Source organism: Carya illinoinensis, chromosome 9 (assembly GCF_018687715.1).
Source record: "Carya illinoinensis cultivar Pawnee chromosome 9, C.illinoinensisPawnee_v1, whole genome shotgun sequence".
NCBI lineage: Eukaryota > Viridiplantae > Streptophyta > Magnoliopsida > Fagales > Juglandaceae > Carya > Carya illinoinensis.
Genome location: NC_056760.1, coordinates 22,634,944 through 22,655,533, shown reverse-complemented (window position 1 = coordinate 22,655,533; position 20,590 = coordinate 22,634,944). Strand labels below are relative to the sequence as shown.

Genomic DNA, 20,590 nt, shown 5'->3' with positions numbered 1-20,590 from the left:
TAACTATTGATTTTGATATCGGAGGCTGGTACCCTTTGGGCAGCCAAAGGTCATTCTATTTGGAGGTAGCACAAAGGCGTTGGCCATACCAAAATTGACATCAACTGTACAAGTGGCTATATGACCAAAATTCCTTGGTGTCTATCATGTCCAAACTGGAATTGGTTCACTTTTTCACTCTCAAGTCAGGCATATGTATGGGTGTTCATCTGGACCTTATCTTTTTAAAAGTACAGACCAGAAACCCAAAATCAGGGTGAATATGGGCGGTTATCCACCTGGATTACACCCTGGCAGTTAAAGAAAACCTGGATCCGGTTTTATAATCTGGTTAACTATACGCCCGCTTTTTTTTTTCTTTGGTTGAAAACGACACCGTTATGTAATGCACGGATTGATTTCCTTTCAAGTCTTCGTCTCTCTAATCCTCTTCACTCTTCAGTCAATCACTCTCTCAACTCTCAACTCTCGTCTCTGGCTCTCATCTCTCAACTCTCGAGTCTCTCGAATCCTCTTCACATTCTCTCAACTCTCATCTCTCAACTCTCAAACTCTCAACTTTTTTGAATCCAAAACCCTAGCCATGCGATTGCAATTGTGAAACCTACAGTATGTTAATCTCTCTCTCGGTTTTGTTTGATTCCTTTTTCTGGATTTGTGTTTGATTTTTGCTTGGGTCTGTTTGGATTTGTGTTTGATTTTCTGAGTGTAGTATTTTTCTAGGTTTATATTATCCTTTATACCTCTTCCCTTTTTTCTATTGTTGGTCTCGCACACATCATTTAGTAAAGTAAAATGCCTGCTGGTGTAATGAACCCATTTGTAATGGGTGATGTGCGTTAGGGACCCCACCAACGGCAAGCTGGAGGACGGTGGGGGTTGCCCTGAGAAGTGCTAGGTAGAGGTTGAAGGTAGATGTCGAGAGAAAGGAAGATCTAGGGACCAACTGAAGTGGAGTGATCTGGAAGTGGCCTTAAGCATCTGCAACTAGCGACGATGTCGTTTGGAGTTCAAGGGGATCAAACGCACCGTTTGAAGATGTGAAGTTAGCAAGCTGGAGTCCTGTGAATGAAGCACTGCGCGTTTGGAAGGCTGTGACCTTTATTTTATCTTTCCATAGTTTATGTCATTTAGTGTTACTTCATCTTCTTTTTCGTATAAGACAATTTCTGTTACAATGCTAGCACTATATGGAAGGGGAAGGAGACGGACGTAGGCCATTAGACAAAAACTGGAATATTCTAGACTACTAGAGGAAGGGTTATCTCGAATAGACCCATGGCTATGAGAATGAATGAATGAGTTTTCCTTTCACATTTCCTTCCCAGCTTTTCATCCCTTCTTCTTGAGTCTTTTATTATCTCGTTCTCTGTGACTTCAATACACTCTCAGTTCCAGTGAGCACTTAACAATGTGATGTAGTGTTGTAATGGGTTCGAGTTTAAAGTAAAAAGGAAAAGATCTCACGGATCAATCTAAGACAATATTCTCTAGTTATGGATATATCTATCGGAAAAAAAAAAGTTATTAGTGGGAGAAGAATGCTTTATAGTGTTTCTGTTCTGATGTTCTTGAGGGGGACAGTAGTAACATTTGGCATGTTTCTTTTGACATTTCTTAAGTTGGCGATGTATTTTTTTTTTTTTTTGTGTCCATCATCTTAAGATTTTATTGTCTTTTTAATATTTTTGCCTTTCGATATAAGCTGTGGTTTTATATATAATTTTAAGGCATGCCTTTAAGACTATCGAAAGGTCGAAACAATGGGTGTTCTTAATACAAAAAATATAGAGGTTCTCATTCATTTGTCTGTCTTGGCCTACATCATTAAGTAGAATGAGAGAGGCTGAACTAATCAAGTTATTATTAATGGTTCTTGGTTTCTATTTTTTCCCTCTTGAATTTTCTTTCTTTTTCCCCCTTCTGGGTCAAATTGCAGCGTACTCCTAACAATGTCACACTTTTGTGAAATTCGTTAAAATTGGTTGTGATTGGAAATTGTTACATCTGTTGCTTTATTGCTTGTTTCTTGGGATCCTTGTTTGTATCTTCTTCTTTTACTTCACCTTGTTGTAAGAGGAACGGCTTTTGTAAAGATAATAATCTAGATTCAGATAGCATTTATATATATCTTGGATGTTTCATTGTTTGTTACCCAGAACCAGAAAAAAGAAAAAGAAAATGAAAAAAATTTAATTGATTGTTGATTAGAGGTGCATAGGTGCAAGCTGCAGCCTCTAGTTTTGCTTTAATATGATCTTTTGGTTTCACCTTTCTTTTGCAACTAACCATAATTAGTTTTTGTCTCAGAGTGGGAGAAGACATTACAAATTATTGGCATTGTTGGCCTTGGACAGGTGCTCATGCTTTTCCCCTGATATGCTTACAGTAATTTCTATTCCAAATAAAGATGGAAAGATTGCCGAAAAATTGAAAGTCTTGATCAAATGTCTTTATTTGTATATTTTCGTATTTGCATGTTTCTGTGTGTGACTGAGAACACGGCCATATCAATGATCATAAATTTGTGCTTTTTACAATGGAAAGGACATGATTTTTTTATTGTTTACATCGTAACATCAAACGTTAGTTTTTTTTTTTTTTGAAAAATCAGTTAGCTGGGCCATGAGGAAGATCTTCTAGTTATATTGCCCATGTTTGCTTATATTAGAAGGTTGCTACCAATATTAGCATTCTTAGTATCATTGAATTAGGCATCAGAAAACTGCATCAGAAAACTGCCTGACTAGTGTTGGTGCCAGTACATCCATTGAGCAGTCACAACAATGTAAGAAGCCATATTAGACTAGGAAACGCCATCATTCACAATCATGCTTCCTTCGATCTGAACAGGGCAAAAACTCATCTTAAGCAAATTTATCATAACTATATTGATGCCTGGGAAAGGAAACAAATGATCATTGAGAAACAATGGGAAGCTCCACCCCCACTTTTTCTAAGTTTCACTTTTGACACCGCAAGTATAAATGCCTTGTCTGTTATCTCGTATTATGTAAAAATCATAAAGGAGGTATCATTGACATCAGAACAAAACAAATCTCATCGTCAAACCCTCTGGCGGCAAAAGCTTTGGTAGCCTTACTAGCTACCCAAATGGTATCAGCACTTCATCATAAAAAAGTCATTTTTGAAGGGGATGATCAGCAGGTAAACCAAGCCATTAAAGATCCATATTTCTCTTTCTTATGGCGAATATCCATAATCATTGAAGAAATACAAAAGCGGTTCCTGAGCAATCTTGAATGGACTCTAACAAAGATTCTTCGATCTCAGAATTGATGTGTGCACTCTGTTGCATAGTAGGCAGCTACCAATCTTGTCTTTGGCAGCATACCCCTAATTTCATTTCTTTCTCTACTTTTATTTTTAATCCTCCCTGAACCTTTGTATTATTTCTATTATTGATAAAGTTGCTTGATTAGAGAGAGAGAGAGAGAGAGAGAGACTAGGAAACGCCAATAATAACATTCTCCATACCCTTCACTTTAACTTGAGGTGGCACAAGTTTTGATAAGAAACTTGCTGTTTTTTATTTATTTATTATTATTTGGGAAAAAAGGAGAGGATGATATGCATACTCAAAAACGTATGCTCTACTTCAAAAAAGTCGAGTGGATCACTCGAAAATTTTCTCTCTTGCAACTAACCCCCCAACCCTTACAAGGGCCGGACTCATTTACATAGAATTACTAATTTCAGAATATCAGTTTAAGCTAGGTGCAACCTCTTCATTTATAAGATCATTTCTGTTAAAAATTATAAAATATCTGGTTGGAGCTTATTTCCAGTTTTCCTTACGAGTCCCTTTCATCTTCAAGTTGGTACTAAGCTTCAGTGGCCTATTCTTCTGCATCTTTAATTTTCGTTTCTTTCCTGCCAACCTTTTAATTTTCATAGTTTATAGTTTATCTGTTCTTGAATACTTGCTGCTCTCTTTCCTCTTCGTTATGCAAGAGAGATTTCTTGGAAGCTCATAGGGCAGAAACTGGTCAATGTTTTATGTTTTATAACCGATTAATTCTCTTGTTCTATAAAGGAATACTGACAGGGTTTTATACTTTCTAAAGGAACAAATAAAAAAAGCATTTGCTATGCTCCCAAAATATAAAAGCACTGCAGACCGTTTTCTTTTACATGTAAAGTGAAAATTTTCTTTTATATTTTACTTCTGTACATTTTTTTCATCTCTTACATGTTATGTACTGCTGATTTTTTACCTTCAGGCAAGATAAATGGAAGGAATGCTGATTCTTTATCTATTAAAATAGATGAACCTAAACCTGATGTGATGGTAAATGAATTGTTCTCAGCGGATCCTACTGGTGGAGGCGGAAATCTTGGAAGTGAGCAAATATTGGGCTTGAATATTGTTTTGACCTCTGATGTTCACCCTGGGATGAATGCAATGTTTAAAATTCAAGATGTGAAGAGTAGTTGCATTGTATTAGTTTAATTAGTTATGATGTATTATTATTTATTTTGTTCTTTGTAAATTTATGTTTTGCATTGTGATGTAAACAACAATATTATGTATTTTGCATTTTTATTTATTTTGTTCTTTAACTTATTTTATTAAAAAACTTTTAAAAAGTGTTTAAATTATTATTATTTTTTAAATCTAGGCAATTTAAACATGATATCAGAATAAAAAAAATTCTTTAAAAAAGTTTTAAAAATAATTATAGTCTATCAAATCCAATTATAACATTTTTTAATCCGGTTAAATTTGGTTATATCAAATCCGGATTTAATCCTGGTTATAATCCAGATATCCGAATTTTAAGTCGAAAATCTGGATATTTGATTACAATCCAGATATCCAGATTGAATCTGGTTATTCGCCTGAATTCAATCCGATGAATCTGGGCAGATAACAATCCAGATTTTAGAATTCAGATCAGGATCCAATTATGGCCGGATATCCGAATCTGGATCCAGATGAACACCCCTCGGAATATGATATATTCCTGATGTGGAAGTGGCTTTTTGTTTCCTTATCAGATACAATGTTGAATTTAGGTTTAAGCTTGAGCATATTTTTGTCTTACAGAAATCAGTGTGCTGCCTGACTGACTCATTGCTAATACAACATCCAGTTAGACTGCACTTTGTAACGTTTAGTAGTTGTATTTAATTTACATATTTATTGTTGGTCAAAGAAATCCATCCTGAATACAAACCCTTGCGGTGTCCTTTTGTTTTGTTTTGTTTTGTAGAGTACTTTGTGTTGATTGGATAAGGAGGGGGTTCAATTTATTAGAGCCTATGGTTCCTTTCTTTCCACAGATCAGCATCTTGCATTTTCACTCCAATGAGGAACGGGGTGGCAAATTTTGGATATGCTCCAGATTTGAAGTAACGTTTCCTACTCTCTTCATGGATTTTGGTATGGTGTAAATTCTGTTTTCTCAGCGGTATAAGACGATCTCTTTGGGACTCCATTAAACAATTGCCAAAAACAATGGCTTTAAAGCAGGTGCGACGAGTATCTCGATTGGTCAGTACAGAAGACAAACACAAGTTGGACACACATACATGAGAAAAGGCCGTATATTTTCTGTCTGTTTTGGCAGTGCCGGTGGGGGTCCTCTACTAGTCACCTGTGATGGAAGAAACAGCGGTGCCTATAAGAGATTAGATTCCTTTCATTTTCTCTTCTCATGAGTTTGAATGGATTGTTAGATTCACATTACGATATTGATCCCTTTGGTATTACTTGCAGGAGAGAGAGTCGGTTTACATTTGTACACAAGTAAAGTTCAATGGGGAGACCACCATGCACATAATTTCCTGCAAGTAATATTCTCTAAACAATTTCTACTGCATGCGCCCATAAAGAGGTTGATAAAACTTCTCCTTTACTTGACCCGGAATTTCCAATCTACTTTATTTTTACAAGTAAAAGAATCAGGTGGAGGACCCAAATTCTTTTTGGAAGCCAAAAACACATAAGCCAATTTTTTTTCCTTTCCACGGTTTCTTTGAGAAAGCTCAATGGAGAAACCAAAAAATAATTAATACAAAAAGGTTCATTCTCTATTCCGGTGATGATTCGAGCGTATGCTTTAGCATAACAAGACAAAAACTAATATCAAGAGGAGAGATAGAGAGAGAGAAAGGGGGGGCCGGAGCGGACAGAGGATGATACTGCTATTTTCCTTTGTCTTCTCAGCAACCAAACAATATTTTAGAACTATCCTAGAGGTAGATGAAAAAACAACTTAATTTCTATGCTAACCTGTTTGGCTTCTCAGAAGATGTGGGAAAAGAAAAATAAATTCATACAAGTGGGTTTCATTATCTGGTAACTAAACCGATAATAGAACAAAATTTCCTCTCCCAACAAACAAACAGAAGTATCCAGAAATTAGTATGATAATAAAAATACAACAAACCCATTTCACGTAGGGATTCCACTAGAATGGAATAAATATGGTTTTTTTTTTTTTTTGACAGGAAAGCATCTTCATATTCATCAAAATTAGACATTACAAAGAATGTTTATCCAGCCATACGGCTTGGGATGCATGAGAAGGAATCACAAACTTCACCAAGAAATCCGCAGCCTGCAACTGCTGTCCAAGACACAAGTGGTGCATCAGATAGTGCACCTTGTGATGGTGCACCTGCTATGATCATAAGAGAAGAATCAAAAAGCAGTAGTGGGCGCATGACACAGCAATTGTTTAATAAAGTTAGCTAGGCATGTAGTGGACAAAATTATTCATTTATGTACAGTGAACAGAACTGGTCTCCTTTTGGTTCCTTTCTATTTTTGGCATTATGCTTTATGTACAGTCTATATAAGAAACTTTGTATTCTGCTGATAGAGTAATGAGAAAAGTAATTCTTCTTTTCACCATTGTTGCCTTGTCTCGAGTGTTTTCTCTCAACTCATCAGTGTGTTTTAATCCCTTCAACATGTTTATCAAGCTTTTCTCATTTCTTCAACAAGAAACATCATCCCACCACATCTCTATATCTACAACATTTCAAGCATGTCTAGCAAACCTATGGGCAGCCTCGTTACCAAGACAATTGATATGTTGAACACTGCAATCCTGGAACAGCTGCATAAGTCTTCTAGTTTCCTGCACCAACACTCTTTGAGGAGCAAAAGAGTCACTATTAGCGTCTGTAGCTCAGAAATTATCATTAAACAATCTTTTTTAAGAATGAGCTTTTGAATCCCCATATTTGCAGACAACTACAACCCCTGAAAGATTGCAAGAATTTCAATAGTAGTAGGATCTGAAACTTCATCTTCCATTTTGCTTGCTGCCATCACAAAATCCCCTCTTATATCTCTGAGAATAATGCCCATCCCAACCTTATTTTGATCATAGAACATGGCACCATCTACATTAAGTTTAAGGAAACCTGCAGGTGGAGGAAGCGATGGCAATCCTGTTGCTTGGAAGTTGGGTTTTGTCTCCTGCTATGCAGCACTTTCTTCAATGAAAAGACAAAATCAATCACTTGAGTAGGTTCCATACATGCCTACTCGTGTATCATTTTGTTTCTTCTAAACCAAAAACTACACGCAATCAATGCAAAGCTAGTCAACTCTTCCACCGTGCCTTCATTCTTTATGCTCAGAGCCTCCTCCCTGAAGGATAAATTCTGATCCACATCATGACGAAGAGGCACATATCTAGTCCAGTGGTCTTTAATGCTAGGACAGTGCAGTAGGGTATGTTGCAGATCCTCCACTTTGTCTTTACAAAAAATGCATTTGTCCTCCACATCAAGTCTCCTTCTTCTCAGATTCTCCAAAGTTGGCAATCCATCCCTACATGCTCTCCATACAGAAACTTTGTTAGGGATCTTCAACTTCCATAGGGTAGACCATAATGAATGTGGAGGCTAGCATTCGAGGGTTCTCCATGAATTTCCCCTTTGCTAGCTTTGAAAACTCTATAGGCACTCTTCACACTAAATCTGCCACCCTTTTTCTTGTCCCAGATCCACCTATTTACTTCATCGCTTGGGCTTGGAACAGTTTTTAAGATCTCTACAGCTAAATTTGGATTGAATAGAGCTCTAATTCTATTGACATCCCACCACCTTGTGTTACCATCAATCAGATCTCCTACCTTGGCTTCAATTGTAGCAGACTCTGCACACACAGTATCCCTTTGTAAAACTTGATGGCCAGGGACCCAACAATCCTTCCAAATCCTGACAGCTTTTCCATTTCCTATACTCCATCTGCCACCTTTACGAAGAAGATGCTTAGCCTCCCAAATTCCTCTCCAAGCATAAGAGGGATTAGCATCTAAAGGAGCATCAAAGAATTGAACTTTTGGAAAATACTTGGCCTTATAGATTTTGTGCAGCAAGGTACATTTCCCTTGCAAAATTCTCCAACTGTGCTTAGCTAGCAAGGTCATGTTAAAAACACGTAGGTCTTTAAAACCCAATCCTCCTCTATATTTGGATTCACACATCTTGGCCCAACTGATCCAATGAATCTTCCTCTCTTCCTTCCTCTAACTCAACCAGAATCTGGCCATCATTGATTCAAGCTCAGTACATAGGTTGCCTGGTAGTTTAAAGCAGCTCATTGCATAGGTTGGGATGGAAAGTGCCACAGTTTTGATCAAAACCTCCCTTCCCCCTTGAGAGAACATCTTTCTTTCCAGCCTTGAAGCTTCAACCAAACCTTATGTTTAATCTTAGAGAAAGCATGGGACTTTGACTTGCCAATCACTGGTGCCAAACTAAGGTACTTCTCATACTGCTGTACTTGACCAACCCCCCACAATGACAAAATTTCTTGTTGGTTTCCCACTAATACATTTCTGCTAAAAACCATTTAAGTTTTCTCCTTATTAATCTGTTGGCCTGAGGCATTCTCATACTACTGCAACAATGATTGTAACCTTCTATTTGTTTCTGTCTCAACTTTGCAGAAGATGACACTATCATCTACAAAGAGTAAATGGTTGAGTCTTGGAGCCCCTTTGCAGATTTGTACCCCTGGGATAGATTTAGAACTTTTAGCTTTCTTCAAAAGGCCAATGAGACCCTTAGTGCAAAAAAGGAACATATATGGTGATAGGGGATCCCCTTGTCTCAAATCTCTAGTGGGAACAACATGACCTTTGGGTTCTCCATTTATTAGAATAGAAGAGAAAACTGTCTAAATACACTTCATGATTAGATGGACCAAACAGGTTTCAAAGCCCAGTTTGTTGATCTCTAGCTCTATGAATCCCCATTCCACCTTGTCATAAGTTTTACTCATATCTAATTTTAAAGACATGAAGCCTCTTTTTCCCTTTGTCTTTTGTCTCAATAAATGAATCAACTCATAAGCAATCAAAACATTATTAGTAATGAGTCTACCATGTACAAAGGCACTTTGGGACTCAGAAATAACATGGGGTAGAACCAGTTTAAGACGATTCGCAATCACTTTTGATATGAGTTTAAAGATAATATTACACCAGCTAATTGGTCTATGGTCAGTCACCTTCAGGGAGGTTTTTTTCTTTGGCACTAGAGTGATGAAAGTGTGATTTATAGACTGAGGTAACTCACCTGAGTTGAGTGCTTAAAGGATTGCAGTTAAGACTGCCTTTCCTACGATCTGCCAGTATCTTTGGAAGAAAATTGGTGACATACCATCTGGACCAGGTTCTTTTGTGGGTTGCATCTACAATAAAGCCATATATACCTCTTCCTCAGTGTAAGCTTTAGTCAGCTCCTCATTCATACTGCTAGTCAACTTACTCTCCAAGTTCTCAATAATGTCCATGGATCCCCTTTGGTCAGAAGTAGAAAATAGAGAACCGAAATAGCTAATGATAAGCCTATCCTGATCCTCCCACTCTATCCATACACCACATTCATTTTGTAACTTCATAATACTGTTCTTTATTCTCCTTTGTGATGCTTTAGCATGAAAGAACTTGGTTTTGGTCACCTTCCTCTAACCGCATGGCTCGTGATCTCTGTTTCTACATGAGCTCCTCTCTTTCTAGCCACAATTGAACATCATCCCTTGCTAAGATGGCAGCTCTCTATCAGCTCCTCTAGGGTCACTCTCCTACAGCATTTTCAGGTTCTGTTTAGCCTTCTGAAGTTGAACACGCACCCTACCAAACTTGTGTTTATTCCACAAATTCGGTTGTTGGCTACACCCTTTTATCATATCAGCTGCTTCACCCATACTATACTCTGTGAGGTCCCATGCTTCCAAGTGTCTTCTACAATCTGTGCACAACCTTCCTCACCAAGCCACATTGCTTTAAATCTGAATGGCTTTTTCATTTTTTTGAAACTATGAACACCATCTAATTCCAACCAAATGGGTAAGTGGTCAGAATAAGCTATTGAGCCATGAATGACAGTGGCTCTTTGATATAATTGACAACAGTTAGCCGCTCACTAATAGTTTATGAACCACCCCTTTTATTGCACCAAGTGAACATAGGGCCTGTAAATCCCAGATCTTTGAGTGCACATGACTCATTTAATTAAAACCTTTCTAAAATCAAGTAGTTGTTGTTTAGGTCTATTTCTAACCCCCCCCCCCCCCCCCCCCCCCCCCCCCCAAAAAAAAAAAATCACTCTGAGCAACAATTTTATTAAATTCACCAAAACCCAGCCAAGGCTGATCCGTTCCTCTCCACAGATTACAAATTAGGTTCCAAGTATCACATCTCTTAGCATCAGAGTGGCCATAAATACCCATGAAATACCATTTTTATTAGGGATAGACTCATCCAACAATACAGCATCAATATGAGATTTCAAATAATTCAACACTAACAAGTTCACCTCTTGTTTCCATAACAAAGCCAGCCCCCCACTACGCACAACACAATCAACAGACAAGCAATTAGCAAATCCTAACTTAAACTTACATTTTTCCATAGCACAAGCAGCAAGATTTGTTTCTTGAATAAACAAAACATTGAGGTCTTCCTTCTTGATGATATCTTAAAAGGTTCAAATACCACGTAGGTTGCCAAGCCCACGGGTATTCCAGCTTAGAAGTTTCATGGTTCCCGGCGGGGCTCGGAACAATCCTCCACCAATATGCATTGTTGATCATCTGAGAGTTCTATCTCCTTTGTTGAGTTTTAAATCACTTGGAGGATCTTCATCGTTCCTCCTCTCCCACCTCCAACTTCTGCTTTCCCAAACTTGTTAAGAGTCGAGTTGGTTGTTCTTGATAAACTCTTAATGGCACTTTCCTTTTCCACCTACAAGACCCTTCTTTGTTATGTGGGACTAGCAGACTTAATATTGGGCCTTCAGAACCCGGCTCATTACTCTAGGCCAACCCAGAAGACCATGGGCCTTCAATCTCCCTCTTTCCATCTCGAAATCCATCCATTGACTTTTCTTCCTATCAGACTTCAACAACATTTTTCTTTCCTTTTCAAACTCCCCAAAGATTCCGCTTCCAGATTTTGGATTGTTTTGAAACACCAAATTTTCCTCCAGAACACCAGCCTAGTGTAACGGTTTAGATATGGATTGAGACCCAACATTCACTCCCTCTAAATATTCCTCCAAAAATCCTTCTAAGTTGAATTTGCCAGATTCCTTCCCAAAGTGATTGCCTCTCGAGACTTGGAGTTGCCACCCGCCATGGAGTCCACCTGCATAGATGGTTGCACCCTTTCTCTTGGCTGATCATGTCTTCTTTTTGGCAAACCACCATTACTCCCTGCACGTAGCCATTGGCCATATGGGAATACATCAACTAGTTGTGATTCCATGTCCACTATCCATAACTCACATTCAAGGTGATTATGATCTAACATCCTGCTTTCATAACAAAAATTTAGAACCCACTCATACGTGAAACTAACCCAAACAAGTTGTGTCATGCCAAGATTGATCTTCTTGCCCCTTAACAAAGGCTTGGTGATATCCATGTTAATGCTAACTGGCATAAACTCCCCCAATCCTATCTCACCCTTTTCCAGGTCAACTTCATCTACCCTCCCTATAGCATTCCCTATAAGGTTGCCCATATATTTATTCCTAGCCATTAGAGGAAGATTATGAAGCCATCAGAGGAAGATTATGGATACAAACCCAAAAAAGTGCCTCTGCTAACCTGATCTGATGAACTTGTTTAAGCCCCTCCACTTCACTCACCAGAACAAAGTGTTTATCAAACATCCACGGCCCATCTCTCTTCATCCTTTCCTTATCTCAAGCATCTTCAAATTCGTCAATAAACATAATCGAATCCAAATCAGTAACATGAATCGGCTTCACAGTCTCCATAACTTTTCATGTTTTGCTTGAAAGCCATCTTGTTATAATGCCTTTTAGTGAGCAGTTTGAAAATCGTACATTTTCTACTCCTAGCGATCGCAACATCTAACTTGGTAGAGTCCACTGTAAGAGAGAGATGCTGATAAAGCCCCTCCAAGTCCATCACCAACTCCACTTCCACCACAATTGAATTCACCCCTAATGAACGACACTATGAATCAGTGTTAGGAACCTACACAGGACAGGAGAAAGAACCCCTGCATCAGCAAGAACCCGCGAGAGGATTTATATTTATAGAATTATCAATGGAATTGGAGTTCCATATGGTACTTGGATGTTAACCGTTTTGTTGTTCTTTGGAGCTATCGAGGTTTATCTAGTTAACAACTCGATTAGGAGCAATTTGGTTACGATAGACCAAAATTAGAATAAGTACCCAAATTAGCCATAGTGAAGAGAAACAGAAAAATATCAGTTTTCATAGAATCTTTAACAGAATTAATAACAGATAGTCAATTCCCAAAAAAATCACGTGGAACAATAAGGGATAATTCATTGTGGATTTAGCTTGTAACAAGGAAAAAAAAATTGTTCTTTTTCAAAAACAACTATTTTCTAATATGCCTGATAATCTTTTTGGACCTCTAGAAAGGTGGTCAATAAAAAAGGTGACTTTCTCTTTTCTTCCATGTTCATAGAATAACAGCAAGCAACCTTTAATCAGAATTGCTCCAGTGAATCTGAAAACATTAGTACACCTTTCAGCACCAATCATCGGTCCATGTAGCACCACCCAAATAACAAAATCATAGATGCATTCTTTCCCCTTCTAAAGAATGCACTTCATCAGTGTACTAAGCATTTTCCTTATTATTTTTTAAGGAGCTGCTAAGGGATCCCACACACTTATGTGGCACACTATTAATGTGTTACATGTCCCCATCCCGTGTGCCTATCTTTAGCCAAAAAGAAGAAATTCTCTCTTCTGCCACACAACACTCAACCCCTCCACTCACCCAATCTCCTCCCTCAAGCAGACCAACCACCGTGCACCGCTACCTACAGCACCGTCACTTGCATCAACCCCACCTCACACCAGCATCCACCCCCATGGACCCAAGTGATTGTCAAAGCCCCCCTGCGGCAGCCCCTTTCTCCCCGCAACTCCCTCTCCTAAATGGGTCTCACACACAAGTTCTCCACCATAGCGTTGTCATATGCCATCCCCACCCCACTGCACCACCACCACTGAGCTCCCCTTCCTCCAGCAACCACCCCCATGGACCTAAGCCACTGTTGGAGCCCCCCTCGTGATAGCCCCCTTCTCCCCGCAACTCCCTCTCCTAAATGGGTTTGGTTCTCCACCATAGTGCCACCGTATGCCGTCCCCATGCCACCACACCACCACCACTGAGCTTCCCTTCCTCCGGCAACCACTCCATGCTCTTCCAGCCACCCCTAGCTCCTCCCCCTTCATGGCCAGCACAGGGAGAGTGCACGGGGGAGGAGAAGGAAAAAAAAGGGGGGGTGAGACCGTGAGCTCCACGTTGCTTGGACCGCTAGCGTCTTCTACCCACCATGAGGTGGTCCCCAACCACCATGGCCAGCATGGGGAGAAGGCTGGGTGGCAGGAACGAGGTGAGGGGGAGAAAGGAAGAGGGAAAAAATAGAGGGAAGGCATGATACACTGGTAGTGTGCCACATCAGTGTGTGGAATCCCTTTACGTCTATAGTGTTTTCCTATTTTTTATTTCCTCAACATTTGCTTATTCAATTCTATGTATCCAAAGTGAGACCTCAGCTGTATTAGACAAAACCCATACTATTACTGTGATTTTCTTTATTATTTTTGCGAGAGTAAGAGATGGAAGACAAATTAAAGTAAAATTACTTTCATCAATCATTTAGACTGTAAACGACATAAATTGTGAAAACCTGTCAAGATGATCTAACAAATATCATGTTAAAAAATGGCAATCAATTTCATAAATAACTGCAAAAGGATAAAGAATCGTTGTATTCTTATGAGGCACTAACACAAGCAAAACTAGGCCCCTAGGAAAGAGGTAAAGATAAGGGAGGAAAGCCCTACATACTATATCAGAAACTCTGCAGTGATATATTTAGAAATCCAACCATTTGGTGAAGTAGACACAGGTCTTTGGGGAAATTATGCCATCCGGTGTACATAAACTTATCTGCGGACAAACTCCGCATGGAATGGAAGCCAAGGCCCCAATCTTCGGTTCCCCAGTATCGCCTCCTTTGCTTGTGCATGTATAACAAACTCTCCCAACGGGAATAGAATCAAACTCCCCTATTCCATTGCTCTTCACCTCCATTATCTCGTTGTCCAAAACCAAAGCATTCACTATCTCTTCCACTTGTTGTGTTGTGAACTCAACATTGAAGGCTCTACTCCTTCTGATTGTGTCCAAGATTCCCTCTAGTGTAGCAACCTTCAGTTCATAAATGATCTTTACACAGTGTTTTTTCAGAAAGTTTATAAACTCCGTATCAAGGTTTCCCTCGGCATACCAAGTCCCACCAGTTATTTCCATTGATGGTTCGAACTCCGTCGCAATATAGTGTTTTCTGCCTTTATTTTGGATGTTCACTACCTCCTTTATCAATTTCTTGGTTTGAAGTGACTTGAGTGATTTGGTAACCACATTATCAGGGAGGTTTGTTTCTCGTTTCATGTCCCTTGTCCATATTGCCATGTCTTGCTTGCTTCGGATCAGATCATAGAGGAGACGTTCATGTTCTGTCAAAGACCCAGAAGGTGTATTTGAGTCTGGCCGTTTGCGCTTCAGGGGTGAGGGCCCTTGTAATCGGCTCATTCCTATCAAAACAAAATCATACCACAAAGGATGCATCATTCACTTGCATTACTTGCACACATTGGAAGCATAATTTACATGCAGAGGAAAATAGAAGACAGTACAACTTGAAAATTTAATAGCTATCCAAACAAGACATTTTTTTCGTTAGTTCAGAATCTACAAAACAAATCATCTTAATCAATTTCACGTAGGGCTTCCACTGAATGGACACATGGTACTTGGATTTAACTGTTTTGTTATTCTTTGGAGCTATTGAAGTATATCTAGTTAAAAACTCGATTAGGAGCAATTTGGTCACGAATAGGTACCCAAATCAGCCACGGTGAAGAGAAACGTTAAAATATAAAACAAACAGAAAAATTTACCCAAGATTATTGCAAAACTGAGAAAAAAAAAAAATCCACAGCAACAGCATGTAGCATGAGTGCAAGACAGAAAAGCAAAACCAACCAAATTTGAAGAAAACTTATGAAGATTATAAAATCCACATCTAGTATCCAATTTTCCTTTTTTCTTTCTTTTTAAACTAAGTATGGGTGTTTTTTATTGAATCTCAAAGAGAGGTGACATCCACGTACACAAAAGAGTGTCCAATAGATGAGATGCTGAAAAAAATCCAATTTTTCCTGAAAAAAATGTAGGAAGGTGCTGAAGTTTCAACATTTGGCATAACATATTGTTGTTACCCACCGAGATACTATGAAAAGATACCTTCAGATGAATGTTCAAATCCTGAGTCCACAATGGCTCAAATAAGATCTGGTTTCAACAGGAAGTCTCTGAATCCTGAAATGTGAATCCCAACATAGACCCTACAACATAAAAGAAATATTTTAGTCGATTAGAAAATTAGAAAATTGACCCCTTTGTTCAAAAAATAGAAAATCTCCCACAGATATGGAATTCAAAAACTTAGATGTATGTGGAGGTTTCCACACCAAAATTGGACCATATAGCACAATAAAATCACAAAATCAACAAGTATTCACAATATGCACATGAAACCCAACTGAAGAAAATATAAAAATTTATTTATTTTTTTCAAATAAAACTAAAAATTTATTTATTTATTTCAAATAAAACTCAACAACCAAGCTGCAGCTACAATACACAACCAAATCAATGACAGATGAATGATTACATTAATAGCATATCAACTAAAACTTCTTAAAGCATTTTCTGGGCAACTGCGGTAATGAAACCACCCTTATAACATCCAAGATCTCAACAATCTAAGCCAGTTAACTAAAGACCTGAAAGACTAAAACATTACTATAAATTCGACCAAAGAGAAAAGATGGCACACCATCTCACCACCAATTTTTTTTTTTTTTTAGGTAAGAAGTCAATTTTATTGAAGCCATGAAAGTAGGCAAAGCCTATGTACACAGGAAATATACAGAAGAAATGCCTAGTACAATCTATGAGGGCTAATTTAAAGAAAAGAAGTCATGAACATTAGTCCCATGAAGCACAATGGCTGAAAACCAGAGCAATAAAGTTTGTAACACACCAAACCTGCACATATAAACACCCTCCACAATGTGGTTGTTACCCTTAAAATTTACACAATAAGAATGTTCCACTACCGCCGATGACTATGCCGCTGAATGATCTGGTTCAGATGGGATTTTTCATTTTTGAAAAGTTGGGAAAAAGACTACAAATACATAAACCACAAAACATTTAGTTTAAATTTTCCAAGTAATAACCCATCACATACATGGTCTATAATGCCCCGTACTTTCCTTGGTTCTCTCATTAGCTAAACAGAGCACAAGCAAGAACTAAGCAGTAATAAACACCAAACACAAAAACCAAACATGATAACAATAAGGAGACCAGTTCATATACAAATCTAGACGTGAATCTCACATTTTACTATTCTTATATTTTCCTTTTCTTTTCTAAACTAGGATTTTCTCAGCAAAATGAATCAAAAAATCAATTATCAATTATAAAGAAGAGAGAGACAGAGACGCATACTGACTTCTTGGTGAAATCACGACAATGCTGGGAATCCGGGTATGGATCCAGGTATCCAGAATACTCGGGTTCGTATACAGGTTTCTAGAAGCAACCCAATCTCCGCCCAGGTAGAACCGATCAAAATCCAGGCGGGTATCCGGTTTTGGCTGTGGATTTAAACTTAGATATCCAGACTACATGGGTTGTAACTGGATATCTGGTTTTTTTAGATATATTGGCCAATTATAGACTGATTGCTAGAAGCTTTTTTGGCACTTTTTGACTTTGGATGCAGGAATGGTGTAGGGTTTTGTTTTTGAGTATTCATGGAGGAAAGCACTAAGAGCATTGGTATTGGATTGGGAAAAGTTAATAGTAAAATTTAGCTAAAATAATCACTTTTACTACTTTGCCTAATCTATATAAAATACAATCTACACTCATTGAGCCATTCTTCATCTACATTATTAAAATATTATTATTTTTTATTTAATGGTAATATAATTTTCTCCAGGTCGTGTAGAAGATCTCTGTAATGTCCACTCTTTCATTCTTGAAAGCTTGGTTAGGAACTGCACGAGCTTCCCAAAAAAACGGATGTTGCATGAAGATTCATATGAAGTTGAGTGCATTGATTGGCCATAATAGTAGAAAAATTTTAGTGATGTTCTTTTGGAAGGTTCAATAGGAAAGCTAGAACGTCCTAGCTTCCTCAAAGCTTGGCATCAAAATCCATACTTGGTAACGGTGGGTACTCTAGTAAACACGATAGAAAAAGATTTGTTGTGAAGAAAAGGTAAAATCACAAGAACTCTCTTCTCTGCCGCTGATTGTTCTCTCTCTCGCTCTCTTAACCATAATCACTAGGCCCCCAAAATTCCAACCCAAAATCGTAATTCCTGGAAGCTCCAAATTTCCAACCTCAAAATCCTAACCCCATGAAGCCTCGAATTTCAAGCTCAAATCTATAACCCCCAATGCCATATCTAACAAATCAATAAATTTTTTGGCAGATCCAATTTCTATAGATGCAAACCCAAATTTATCCGGAGAGACAGAGAGAGGAGACTGTGAGAGCATAGGCATATACGAGAAAGAGGGAGAGAAAAGAGGAATGGAGTTGTGGTTGGCGTACCAGTTACCTACTCTGCGGTGGCGTTGATGAAGATGATGCCGGGGTGAGTGGTTCGGCAAGAGAGCTTCATTGGCAGAGGGAGGGCAAGCATGCAATGAGGCGCACTTGGAGAGAGAGAGAGAGAGAGAGAGAGAGAGAGAGAGAGTGAGTGAGTGAGTGAGTGCCAGAGAGAGAACGTTGCCGTTTAGAGAGAAATAGATTTAAAAAAATAAAAATTTTAATCACACTGGCCCAGCTCCCCTGCACTTTATCTCCCCGAACCCCGATAGATTCCCTCCCGTCAAGCTCCCCCAAAACCCCCGACGCTATTATGCATTTCCTCTACCCTCCAAAACTCCCGACAGATTCATTTTGTATTTCGTCTCCTTCAAGCCCCCCTCCAGTCCCGAAAACCCTCTCCCCTCTCCTTGCATGTTGGTCTGGGTCAAGCCATCTCCTTCCCCCCTAAAACGCTCTCCCCACCACTCCCTTCATTTCGTGTCCTCCAAAACTTCGGTTTATGGGACTGTAGACTCCATTTCAAACTAATTTGCATAAACCCCTACGTAACAAAATGACAGAGAAATTGTGATTTTTACATTGGAATCCTGAAAGAAAAATCATAGAATGGTGCATCATAATTGACGAAACAATGATCAAACAATTGAGATAATGATGAGCACACAAAATAGTAGTAATTGCTGTTCTGTCGAGCACTTGGTGCCCAAAACAGATACAAGCATATTCCGAGCAAAGACCAAAGACATAGGGACGAAATCAGAAAGAAGATCAAAGACCAAGCAAATTCCAGAGAAAAAAAAAAAAAAATGTAGAGAGCGGCCGTTGCTGGGGAAACGGGAAAAAAAATCAATTTACCTTGAAAAAATCTTATGCCAGTAGGAGATGAGGGTCGATGCAGGGAAGACGAAATGCAGGAGGTTCTCGTTGACGACGCCGAAAATGAGTAGGAGATGAGGTTGGAGATGGAGGGGAGGGGAGATGACGAAATGCGGGGCTGTGAAGAGCGGGAGAAATGATTTTGCGAAGAAATGGAGAAGTCGAGCAGTGTGACTCGGTCAACGAGTCTCAGAAAAGAAAGAAAAAAAAAAATAAGGTGGGTTTTCGATAAGAAGAAGAGGGTGATTTCGAGATGCAGAAGAATGTGTTTTCAGAAGGTAGAAGAATGAGTTTTCAGGAAGAAGGGAGAAACAAGGGAGAGAAGAAGGCGTGGCATTTTTTTCTTCTATTAAGTCAGAGACCAAAATGCCACATCAAGCGGGAGCTGAAAACGGGAACAAGCAACGGTAGGACTAGTACCTTCCTTCTTTGAGAAAATCTTAAGACCAGGTGAGGTGAAAATGTAACATTTACACCCTTCAATATACATCAGCGATTTCATATAACTTACTGTAAAATTTTATTATAATTTCAAAATTTCAGTTTCCTCTCCTCAATCTCAGTAAAGGACTCTCTCCTCACTCTTAGCAAGCTCTATCATACCAATTAATGCATTTTCTTTTTTCCTTGAACGTTGAATTTGTAGAAAATTGTTAGACAAATTAAGAAGAACAAATCAAATCCATCAATGATTTCCTCAACAAAAGTATCAAAGACATCACCAACGAAAAAAAATGAGCCATTTATTTTACAGATTGAGTATGGGATGCATCTTGGAAGGTTCAAATCTGCAACAATCCAGACTCCATACCCACTATAAAAATCAAACAAATTAAATTACAAAAAATGAAAAAAGTAAAAAATAAAGAAAGACATATGCATATGTAATCACCAAAAAGACAAAATAGCAGAGGGAGAATAGAGGTAAAAGCAAATGAATAGAAATAGCAGAGACAGATGCATATTGAAATACCAAAAAATGAGAAAAGTTATAAATGAAAATCAACAACAGCAAAAAATCAAAAAGTAAAAAAAATAGATAACACTACAAATCTCTAATCACCAACCATTAGACAAAAAACGACAATTTATTGATAGTAGAACTACTTGGACACTGCCTCATCTGTTGGCGCTTCCTCTTTAACCTCTTATGTGTTGGGAATTTGGACATTCAAATTCACCCCCCCTAAGATTTACCCTTTGCAGGAATAATAAGAAAAATAGAGAAATAATAACAATACAAGAAATTTACGTGGAAACTCCAAAACAGGAGAAAAACCACTAGATCTAGAAAAGAAAATTTACTATGTGAAAAATTGTTACAATCACACAATTTTTCTCCTCACCACACCCACAAAGCTACCCCACTAGCAAATCTTTAACTCTATACCTCTTCCCCTTTTACAAAAGGCTAATAGAGGAATTTAACTAAAGTCAAAAGTTACTAGATAAGCTTTCAACTGGTACACTTAAACTAAGAGGCTAAGCCTCTTATTTA

The 20,590-nt window shown here is 38.4% G+C and overlaps 1 protein-coding gene and 1 long non-coding RNA gene across 21 annotated transcripts; one reads left to right on the top strand and one right to left on the bottom strand.

Annotated features, from left to right (window-relative positions):
- Positions 1 to 360: 360 nt before the first annotated feature.
- Positions 361 to 4,571, top strand: LOC122275980. Its single transcript, XR_006228728.1, has 3 exons — positions 361 to 609; positions 2,311 to 2,357; positions 4,245 to 4,571. It is a non-coding gene; the product is annotated as an uncharacterized LOC122275980 (long non-coding RNA).
- A 1,718-nt stretch (positions 4,572 to 6,289) lies between these two features.
- On the bottom strand, positions 6,290 to 20,182 carry LOC122275978 (DNA-directed RNA polymerase III subunit rpc6). 20 transcript variants are annotated; one of them, XM_043085363.1, is made up of 5 exons: positions 19,072 to 19,547; positions 18,217 to 18,757; positions 15,804 to 15,925; positions 14,404 to 15,112; positions 6,290 to 6,650 (listed from the first exon to the last, which is right to left on the bottom strand). In XM_043085363.1, exons 4-5 carry the CDS (start codon positions 15,108 to 15,110, stop codon positions 6,620 to 6,622), a joined length of 738 nt encoding a protein of 245 aa, XP_042941297.1. In that variant the 5' UTR covers positions 15,111 to 15,112; positions 15,804 to 15,925; positions 18,217 to 18,757; positions 19,072 to 19,547; the 3' UTR covers positions 6,290 to 6,619. The 20 variants fall into 20 exon arrangements, with proteins under 20 accessions (XP_042941297.1, XP_042941300.1, XP_042941304.1 ...); XM_043085366.1 differs by having other exon boundaries at positions 18,224 to 18,757; XM_043085370.1 differs by having other exon boundaries at positions 18,228 to 18,757.
- Positions 20,183 to 20,590: the final 408 nt, after the last annotated feature.

Coding starts and splice junctions, on each gene's coding strand:
- LOC122275978 (XM_043085372.1), bottom strand. CDS start 15,110: ATGAGCCGATTACAAGGGCCCTCACCCCTGAAGCGCAAACGGCCAGAC. Junction 6,651..14,403: donor TGTGTCTACTTCACCAAATG/GTTGGATTTCTA, acceptor TTATGATCATAG/CAGGTGCACCATCACAAGGT.